Genomic DNA, 11250 nt, shown 5'->3' on the forward strand with positions numbered 1-11250 from the left:
TTGACACAACTTAGCTGATTTATGGCTTGTAACTGTTGTTTTATCTTGGTAGTCCAAACAACCCCTCCACTAAATCATGTTTCTCTTGTATGCTGCATCTTTCAGCAGAGGTTCCCATGCATGCCATCAGCTCGGACCCACATTTGATATGACACAGACTGTTTTCAAATAGCTCACATTAAGAAAATTGTTATGGCAGCAGAAACAGCAGTATTAGACTTGCAAAGAGTATCTTAAAAAGCATTCACATACAACTCAAACTTGAACCAATAAGAGTTAGTGTAACAGAGCCAGAGCAGGGCAGAGATTTTGTACCCATATGTAGAAAAGCATCCAGTATCAAAAGGTTTATGAACCAGTTTTATTTTTATATTACTGTTGGGTTATTTTCACACATACGTTTAATTCCTGTGTTACTATTTCTTACTTATTGTTTCTTGCATATTGTTTCAGAGAACCTTACATTTGTGACCTTGAGTTTGTAAGTTCAAAATAACCATATTTTAAAAAAAAACAGCAGTCACTTAAAAATAACACTTGGTAAAAGCAAATTGGTTCTGGGTACATTTCGGCAGAATATTATGTTTCTATTGTCGGACATTCTTTTAAAGATATGATTCATTACCATATTTTCTTTCCTTCTCACACAGCACATGATTAATGAATTGGTTTGATGCATACGTCATAACTAACGCTGGCACACCGAACAACTGGCTTTAAGTTATGAGTTGCTGAAATCAGAGAACAGATCCGGATATAAGCAAAATTAACGCCATCAACATTGTTTCAGAATACCATTTGTTGGGAAAACCTCAGAGTGAAGCAAGTAATGTGATTCCCAGGCAAAACTTCTGTATCTGGGGGAGCTATGTAGTCAAGTTAACCAGATTTGAAAGTGACAGATTATGTAGAAGGATCATTTTTTATTGTAATAGGTGATCAGAGGGATAATGATTATTCGGGAAATGGAGCAACATAGTTATTGTAGTGCTCCTTCATTTACCTCAGTCAGGAATTCAAGAATTACTGACTGAGGTAAGGAGATGGCAGGGAAACTGGTGCGAGCTGGGAAACACTGCTGGCTTCCAGTATGTGTGAGCACCGGTGAACATGTGACTTTCTGTAGGATCTGAAACTATGTGGTTAACATGGCATTTAGAGCTCAAATCTGACACCAACAACTTTCAAACTGCTTTGCACCTTCTGAAGGGGTGGCTGTTTATTCAACTATTAATGATTGCATAACTTTTTAAAAGTAATTTAAAAGGAATAGTTTGATATTTTGGGTAGCTAATCTATTTACTTTTATTTGCCATGTTTTGTGAGAGATCAGTAGCCTTCTTCTATCGTGTCTATACTTTGATGATGAAGCAGCGGCCAGCAGCTGGGCAGTAAGCATAAAGTGTGTGGCTGGCTCTGAAGGCAACATTATTCATCTTTTCTGAATGGGTAAAGTGCCTGAAATAAGATCTTAACAAAAGCCAAAGACATCTTTTTCAAACTATGTTCCTAGACAAAAATATCTATCGAAAAAAATACCCCGATTGTGGATTAATAAACTTTTGTTTGCCAAATACTTATTTCTTTTAATAATGACACATCAAATGGAAACCTCCCACTAGATTTTTGTCAAGGGAACCAATGGGATGCTAACATCCCGTTAGGCACAAAAACATCATCCCTGCAGCTTCATCATTGTACGTCCAATATTAAAGGCATGTGACTGATATGAATTTACTTATTCATTGAAAAATAAAGCTAAAAGTATTTCACTTACTGTGGAAAACACGTAGTTTGTGCGACCCATGTGAATACACCCACACACATATTGAATGACACACACCAGCACCATCACCAGATGCTATAATGCTTTCCTGCAACTGGGGGCACAATACAACGCCAGACAAAAAGACGAAACTATTAAAATAGATTCATACATACTTAAAACAAGTCTAAATATGTACAGCAAGTACATTTAAAGTCCACATATCTGTGTCTGATTGGCTTGTTGTCTGACAGGTCATCCCATGTGGTTAAGATTTTCCTAGTTGCTTTGGTGTTATATAACAGCGAAGATCAAAGTCATACCCATTAGCTGCGGATTTCATGGGAACTTGCTGGGGTACATAACTCTGCTTTAAAGCTTTGAAATAAGTGGCTTTACATACTGTATATTTGTGCAGGACTTAACAGAGTCAGCAGGGTGAATAATTCCTGTCCGGGAGCTGTTTGCATTTCCGTCGCCTGCCAGACTGAACACACAGCAGCTGCACTGAGCTGCAGCAAGAGACAGCAAGATAGATAAGATAGTAATAGTAGATCCAAACATAGATGAGAAAATAACACCATGTTTTTACTCAAATTAAGTTTAGTTTGTTTGATCTATTTAACTGATTTGGGATTTTGTTGCAGTGTCTTGGCCCAGTCTCCATTGCAGAACAGGTGTCCAACTACAATTGCCTCACCTGGTTAAACAAATAGTAATTAAGATAAGACCAACAAATACAGAAAATCCAGTTTATTCTGGTTAATAGAACGCATGGCAACAACTGTTATCATTTTCTTCTTACATAAACTCGAAAGATAAAACATAGGGTAATTAGTATATGCCATCAATAGTTTGGGATTTATCCGTGCAAATTGTGAGATATCTGCACCGAGGTTTCCACTTTCACCTTAAAGGTGCACTTCAGCAATTTTGTCAAGTCGAGAGAGACAAAAGAATGGTCAAATATCCTCAGTAGCATTTTTCAACAGACTTCCTCAGCCTGGTGGACATACTGTTTCTCTCACAGCTCCAGTGATAACACAAGCTTTCATTAAAAACTGTGTTCTCATATTTAAGGCCAGACATTTTTGCTTTGAAGAAATAAACTTTTTACAGAGAGAGAGACCAGCACTCCTCGTGATGAGTAAATTGATATTCATGTGGAAATTTGGTGAATGGAATATCATTTATGGTTCTCACAGGACAAAAAAGCAACACGTTTTCTATACAAATACTTTCCCTAATACTCACTGTGAGCAGTTTTCTTTCCTGGGAAAAAATAAGGTGAACCATCTTCTGTGTCAGTAAGATGTGAGGGCGAACTCACCATCTAAGCTTTCATAGTTACTACTCTAGGCATCTTTGTTGTTATAGTATATCAGTAATAGGATCCTATTGCTTCATTGACGTCACACAGGTTGATATTGGCACTAATGTGAGGGAAACACTGTAGGGATTAATGTTTTTTCTAATCACATCTTCTATTTTCTCAGTTACTTTCGGGAAGTAGCCTGTGGCTCTGTTACCACCGTAGAGCATTTATCAGCTCTTGCATCACTTCTGCTTTGGTTCTGGCATATTTCCAGACTGGGATTGTTTAGTGTCCTTTATAACTGAGGGTGACAGCAGAGGTGGAAGAGCAGCAGGTGTTTTCTGCTGTTTATCAATGAGCACATAAGGAGACAGGGTGCAGAGTGTCACCCAAGGACCTGTGTGTTGTAAAGCAGCTTCACAATGATGTTCATGTCAACTTGTATGTGATTTAGGATCCTTTTACATAAGTATCAACTCCTGACATATGCAACAAAATAATCTTCCTTCATTGCTGATGTTTAGAAAAGTGTGTTAGACCTGTTTGAGTGAAGGTTAGTGAGGCTATTGTTATTTGTACAGGATGTGACTGTGACCCTGTTCACGCAGGCAGTAAATGTCAGCCTCATTGGATGTTCATTTATACATTTAATAAGGTATCGGGCAGACTGCCAGCAAAGACAATCAAGTGGAGGAATTGTTTCGTATCACAGCGTAGAGCTTCTGAACATCCCAATTTATTTTTTCCCTATTTGATTCCATAATGTGTGTTGTTCCCAGAGTCTGCAGGACACTCTGACACTACTCTTTCAGGCGTCATTAAAACGTGTTTGTCCAAGCAACTGCATTGCTTGTTTAAGATTAATTGCAATGCATTGGAGCCTTAGATTTTGTTTATTGTTTCAGGACTGAAGCTGTCCCGGCAAGGTCGACTTCCTGAGATTTTCCCACTCCATTCTCTGTTTCTGTGTATGTCTGGAATTAGCTATTTGACACATTAGCAAGACCCAGAGCTTTTCCGTACACTTAGAAAAATCTAACCTTACCCCAGAGTGTTAAACTTTCCTTTATTCGTCTATAAACTTTGGAGAAGCCTGTTCTCTTTTGGGCCATGTGTCTTTGCTAATGGGGGTCATGAGAGGATCTCACCAAACCTTAGCAGCAAAAGAGAGAGTGAGAAACTTGGTGCTTATATTATTAACTTCCGCTTTATGTTGACAACATATGATGATATGACACAGGTCATGTTTGCTGTGAAACAATACCAAGGGCGTTAAAGCTGCATTATAAAAAGTATACATTTACTTTCCTAAATTTCTCAGATATTACCGCTAGACTTTAGCACAAACCACAGAACTTTCACAGATATGAAAAGTGATACAACAGTAACTATGTGGCCACAGATTTAATTGTACATCACAATATATGCATAATACAAAATAAAGTGCATCATTTAAATACCAAATAAAAAAATAAATTAAAGACCTTGAAATAAGGCAGGAATTGTATCCATTACATAAAGCAACAATCTGGAGCTGATTTGATAACAGGGAGGCAGAATTTGCCTCCAAGCTGAAAGCTCATTTGAGTGAAAAAGCTCAAACGTATGGGTTCAAAGGTTCAGTCATGTAAATGTACAGGGGTTATACAGCTGCAGAAAGTGTCAATTGACTATCATTATGAGAAAATAAAAAAGGGGAATCCTACCATAAAAAAAATGTGGCATGGTTTGACCAGAACAAATCATTTGAGTGAAGATAATCTACAGCATAACTGCCAATGGAAATATTTGTAGGTAAGTGTTTGCAAAGTCGTGATTTTCTGGATGTTGGATGTGCTGAAAATAGCAATTCAACGACATGCGTTCTGATCAAACAAACACATCTTTTAGTGTGGACAGTCCCTTAAGGCGTGTGGTTCATCGATAACCTTCTCCTGGAGAAGAATAATGTTATTACAAACAATATTTTACACAACATCAATCATCTACAACACATTTTTCTCTCAACATGACAAGTGTGCTGAAATAAGTTTGATATCAAATTTAGCTGAATTCAACATTAATGCAACATCTGACCACAGGTTAACACACTTTCTGTAGCTTTGGGAAGGGATAAGTGTTGATAACTACAGCACAGGAACCATTGTAGCCTAATTGTAAAATGGGAAAGTTTTCATAATTTGAGATGACATATGTGTGTGTATTCAAGGGCTTAGGAACAAAACCCTCAGTGTTTGCCACATACAAATACTATTTATCAGTCATGGAACTAACTCATGTCCTTCAAAAAGCGCTGAACAATAGAGTTTGTTAAATATGTAAATTACAATGGCAGCACACATGCCAGTGATTACTTAGTGGGATCACATTCAAAACTGTTTAAATTATGATATTAAGCACAAGCCTGTGACTCAATGATTCTACACAACTGGACCATCTATGTCACAGTTAAGGGTTTTACAATGATTGAACAAAGTATTGCTGAAATTATGAAGTGATTTTCCATCACTGAAACTTGAGTAATGAAGTAGTGGGTAATCTCTGTTAGAACGACATCTGTTTTGGGCAAAAAGACAAATCGCTCATGCAGTCAGAAATAGTCACTTGAGGTAGCTGGATGCTGAAACAGAGAACAACAGGAGGATAAAGCTCACAGCACTTCAAGTTCCTCTTTTTCTCTCACTTCATGTGCCCCGCATCACAAGAGTCATTTTCTTTATATTACTAATTTCAGAATTATAAAAGTTCACTTTTAGCAGACGTTTTCCCTTAGACTGAACTCAGAGTTTTTTCCTAAGTCAGATACATTTTTCCTCAACTGTGTCTGTGTTCAACGACACCTGAAGTGCTTGGTCTTTTGGGCATGGCAGTGCTGAAACGTCCCTGATTAAATTTTTCCCTTCTTTACTCTGAGCCTCAAAGCTGCCCTGCTCAGACAAATAAGATGCTTGTGAGTTTCTGACTGATGAAGGTTGTGAAGCAGAGGGTGTTTCTGATTTATGGCAGCTTCCTTTGTACACTTCACCTCCCTCTGGCAGGTAGAGGAACGTCTGGGAGCTGCTGGTGAAGTCTCTCAGGTCGTGGGAAACCAACGACTTTGAATCCTGGTTAGAAATAGCCAAGGAGTGTTGTTGGGCGTCTATACAGTGTAAATGTCCCTGTCTCTGTTGCCTCCGTGCTCCAATCTTGCAAAAAAAACACTTGATTTTCTCAATGAGTTTGAGGAGAACGGCCTTGCGGAGCAGGATGTAGATCCAGGGGTCAAGAATGGGATTAAAGGAGGCAAATCGTATCGCTCGGAGATCAGGGTTTTTGTCCAGACGCAGCTCCACTGGAGTTTTATACAGCTGGTTCAAAAACACCTGAGCCTATAAGGGAAGAAAGAATACATTATGAGTGGACATGTTTCCAACTATGTGTGAGCTTGCACCTCTACATGTTCTGAGGAAAATTGCGAAAAACACTAAATGAAGAGAAGGGAGGCAAAAATAAAAATATGTTTTATCACTTTCTCTAAAACTCCTCTTGGAATCAGTTTAATTTTCGTCTGTGGGGAGCCTTGAATAAAACGTGGGTAATGGAGTAAAGCCAGAGAACGGAAAAAGTGGAATGTAAACAAAATTGTTTGGTCTGCTTTTTTACATTTAGTGCGTAAACGATAAAGAGAGCCTACAGTACTCAGAAACAGTGAACTTACAACAAGTGGGATGGAGCAGATAAGCACCACTGCCGAAGTGCCTATAAGCAGAATAACCATCTGAATCTCTGCACCGGCCAGACGTCCAAAGCTGCGTCCTCTCCTCGGCGGGTCCACGTTGCGCCCAAGATCGGTTCCCAGCGACATCCTACGCACGAAGCGCCGGTGCATCCGAATCAGAGCCACGCACACCAGCACGTTGCAGATAACAGTGGCGAGGATCAGAATAGAACTGAAACCGGCGTACATGTAGGAGTAAGCTGCATCGCTAGTCTTGTTGCTCCTCCACTCCAAAAAACACCAAGTCTGCGGGTATTGTTTTTTCACCTGTCCAAAGCCAACAATCGGCAGGGCGCAGAAAAGCGCGTTGGAGATGTATATCGCTAGGAGTGTCAAACCCGCCAGTTTTTGGTCCACATAGTCATTGTAGAAGTACGCATGGTTAATAGCGATGTATCTCTCCACGGACATGGCAAATATGATACTGAGCCCTGCCAAAGAGAAGAAGAGCAATGTGAACCCAAAGTATTGGCACAACGGGTCCTCTCCGGGCCACGAGCCTTTCACATAAGTGGCGATGGTGACCGGGCTGGCCAGCAGTGTGCCCAGCAGGTCCGTCACTGCCAGTCCACACACCAGCGTGTAAAATGTGGTTTCCTTCTGTTCTTTGCGAGATTTGCAAAGAACTACGATGGCGATAACATTTCCAACCACCCCAAAAATGAACATAATGGACGGAATGGTCGGGACCATTGTCCTCCCTGTCATCGATTGATTATTCATTGTTATGTCCTTCAAACGCAGTTAAAGTCGAGAAACAACTTTTCTTAAGGCAATCATTTCTAGTCCAAAGCAGGAAACTGATAGAAGTGCACATGAAAGAAATCTGGGCAACATTGTTAAAATCCAATTAAAACAGTTTGAACCCTGTCTTAAAACAAACTGCTGAAAAAAAGTTCAATTCCCCCTGCAGAGCATCATGTAGCAGCTGCTGTGGTTACTTAACTATCAGTCCTTAGCAAGCTTTGCAAGAGTACATCTCCCTCACAGGACAGAGAGATAAAGGAAAGCAGCAGACACAAGCTCAGACTTTATTGAAATAAGACTCTGACTTCAAGCTTCCTGCAGAGTTCAGTCCCTCCCCTTAGTTTCACTCCACTGCCCTGCTCTGTCTGGTGCACGAAAGACCTTGGACATATTTCGCAACACCGTCACACAGAGGTTAATCTAAACTCTAACAATGCTTGAACAACATGGTTTGACATCATGAACCCACGTTAAAACGTTCATAATGTTAATGTGTCTTTCTGAAATTACCATAGGGACAATTAATTTGTGTATATAATATATTATATTTTAGGCAATTAGTTAAGGATTGTTTTGAGAGCAATTTAAGCCAAAACATGTTGAGACCAAGTATTCCTTTAATGTTAAAAACAGCAACCTGAGATTAAGTTTAAAACACAATCGTATTAAGATTCATTTATCAATTGCGTGACAAGGCAGGTGCACTGTTTAACCAGTGATTTCGAAACAGTAGAAATGTGATAGTAAAACATGATTTATATAAAATAAACACCTGCTATTACCCCTAAATACTGTAACAGCCACATATATATTTCAGTTAAAGGCTACCCTTAATTGATTTCCCGACAGTCATCCTATAATAGGATTGATTTGGGATGAAGAGTCCTCTCTTTATTTTTACTGTAATTATAGATACAAATCAACATAATGTCAAACGATAAATCCATTGTTCACCGAATGTCATGCAAATATATTCAATAACTGGCTATCCTGTCTTAGTGTTTTCTGAGAATCACCAAGACCCAGGTTGAACAGACCGTTTTTAAGACCATTTAATATGCACATTATCAAGAACATTTTGTCAGGCTATTAAAAATCAGTCTTTTAACACATTTTGTTTTAAAAAAACACATGCTAATGATCACACCACAATGTAATATGGCCCCATTATTTTCCGTGGAGCAAATAAACAACTTGTCCTGCTGAGAGAGAGCGGTGACACCATGATTGTCCCTGACATAATGAATTAAACTGCAAAACAAACCATGTTGTTGTTCCCTCTGTGCAGGATGGACTCTGCCTTTTTATAAAACTCCTGAAATCAGATAGTCTTCCTTTCAGACATCTTGACCTGTTTTCTTCAAAAGAATAGAAACTAGCTTATCATGAGTATGTTAACCCATCAAGAGGTACATTCAGGAAAACATAGGCCGATCAATGTTTGACTCTAACTTTAAACACAATTAATAATTATTAACAGGGTATACTTTATCATAAAAATCAAGAAAAAACCCTCAAAATTCCTCTAAAACTGTACCACAGCCAATTCCATTTATAATCTATGCAAATAATGTGTTTTTGTTCTTTAACATCTGCCAGACATTAGCCATAGGCTGATTTCGAAAAAGTTGAACTTAGGTTTTCCCCTCCCAGGGAAATTTAAATCTGCACAACTAATAATTTTTGTTCCTAAAAATCTCTATCATCGATCAGGACTTGCTTTGTAAAACAAAGCCTGCCTGTTGCCTGCTTTGTAAATCAAGCAGCATGGATGATGTCAGCAGTGGGTGAGTTACAGTTGTGGCTGGAGCTTGTCTGTTTGTGATGTGCTTAACCCTGAATTATTGTGTAAAGAACAGCATGGTTTTGTTGTTGATACTGTAGGTTTTTCAACATTTGAATAAGTCAAATAAGTACAGGTCTGCATGTTTGAAAAAATGCTTGGACACACACCGAATCAGGTGTTGTTTTCTTTGTTGCCACTTGCTGCCATTGGTTTAGACATAAAAAAGGGAACCGTGATTATTACTGTGATTATTGATGTAGTAGCTCATACATGTAGCCTTGAAAAAAATGTTTCTGAAGAATCTCATTCATTGACTATGAATAACATAATTGACCTTAACACGTCAACCCCTTGAAAAACAGCTGTGATGTAATGTGTTTGCGACCCTGTATAAAATATGAATTCAGCCTGTCGTTGTGTATTTTTGTACGTGAATGTCAGGTTTCCAGTGTTGCAGAATGTTCTGTAAGTAGATCTTAAAGATTAGGCGTCTTATGAATGTGCTTTTCCTGGATTTGTTTGTTGAAGTCAGATAACCTGCAGCCTGGTCGCCCTGCAGCCGCAGATTAACGACCACCAGCACTGCTGAAAGAATCCATTTTCCTGTGAATGTAACTCTGGCATATGTTCTGTGGATAGACAATCGCACGGGCAAGTGGGTCTTTCTATTTATGCGTTCATTTTTTGTTAGACTTTGTAGTTTAAAGAAAGCAACGAAAAAACAATTTCTCCAAAACAGCATTTCTTCCAGGGCATTCATTCCTGTGAAAAACAATTACTACATTGTTTCCTGGAAAGGCTTTGTTGGCTCTGTAGACCTTTTCTCTGGTGATAGCTGCTATGGATTGGATTAAATTTCCCATGACAAGGGGGGAATTTAAACAACCAAGGAACTTATAAATAAATGCAATTACAGGTATGTGGCACACTCTTTTTGCCACAGTATTGCGGTGTTGTTCTTGATGATTTGCCTCGCAACAATGTGATTATGTTTTGGTTTAGTGCTTGGGGCCTATAAAGAGAGACTTTTTATACAGGTCTCTTTGTTGGGAGAAACACAGCTACCTGTAGAGTAAAACATGATCTCTGTGGACATGTACGAACACATTGTTTGGCTTTTGGGATGGGTTAAAGAAACCGTCTTCATTCCAGGTTTAATTCTGCAAAATGTGTTCTCACCCACACATGAAATAACTGACAAAACCAACTCTTTTAATACACAATTTAAATGTTGTAAATGAACTGACTTATACTCCTGCTGATGATTTATGATATAGAATAGTCTACACCTGCTCTATAAAAGAAAAGCTACCTGAGATAACTTTTGTTAGTATTTGGCACTTTGCAAATTAAACTAAATAGATATTTAAACTTTGACTAGAACAAAAGCATACATTATATTCCCTGCAGTTGATCAGCTGTCTAGCTTCCAACAGTCTCACAATCATGACCTTCCTCCATGATTCCTCAACCTTCTGAACTCTTTCTCAAACATATTGCATCAAAGTAATTATTCAACATCTTGGGAAACAGACATTTACTTCTTTTGCAGAGAGTCAGATGAATAGATGATTATCACAAGTCACATATTATACAGTACACTGTATTAGACTAGCTTATCTTAGCATAAAGACTGGAAAAAGAGAGAAACAGCTAGCCTGGCTTTTTTTTAAATGAAGCTAAATCCACCTAGAAGAACCTCTAAAGCTCACTAACAAACATGTTACATCTCATTCCTGTAAGGGAAAAAGCACATTTCCCCAAATGTTGTTTTTGTGTATTAGTGAAACAAATGGAAGTCTGAAATGGTCAAAACACATTTTCACTCATTTATAAAATTGCAAAATGCATTTAACAAAACAACAACCTTGATTTAATAC

The 11250-nt window shown here is 38.5% G+C and overlaps 1 protein-coding gene across 1 annotated transcript; it reads right to left on the minus strand.

Annotated features, from left to right (window-relative positions):
- Positions 1-3921: 3921 nt before the first annotated feature.
- ptger4a (prostaglandin E receptor 4 (subtype EP4) a) lies at positions 3922-7822 on the minus strand. Its single transcript, XM_063898320.1, has 2 exons — positions 6778-7822; positions 3922-6448 (listed from the first exon to the last, which is right to left on the minus strand). The coding sequence occupies exons 1-2, from the start codon at positions 7558-7560 to the stop codon at positions 5879-5881; spliced, it is 1353 nt and encodes a 450-aa protein (XP_063754390.1). The 5' UTR covers positions 7561-7822; the 3' UTR covers positions 3922-5878.
- Between the last annotated feature and the right edge of the window lie 3428 nt (positions 7823-11250).

The sequence above is a fragment of the Eleginops maclovinus genome, chromosome 12, assembly GCF_036324505.1.
Source record: "Eleginops maclovinus isolate JMC-PN-2008 ecotype Puerto Natales chromosome 12, JC_Emac_rtc_rv5, whole genome shotgun sequence".
NCBI classification, from domain to species: Eukaryota; Metazoa; Chordata; class Actinopteri; order Perciformes; family Eleginopidae; genus Eleginops; species Eleginops maclovinus.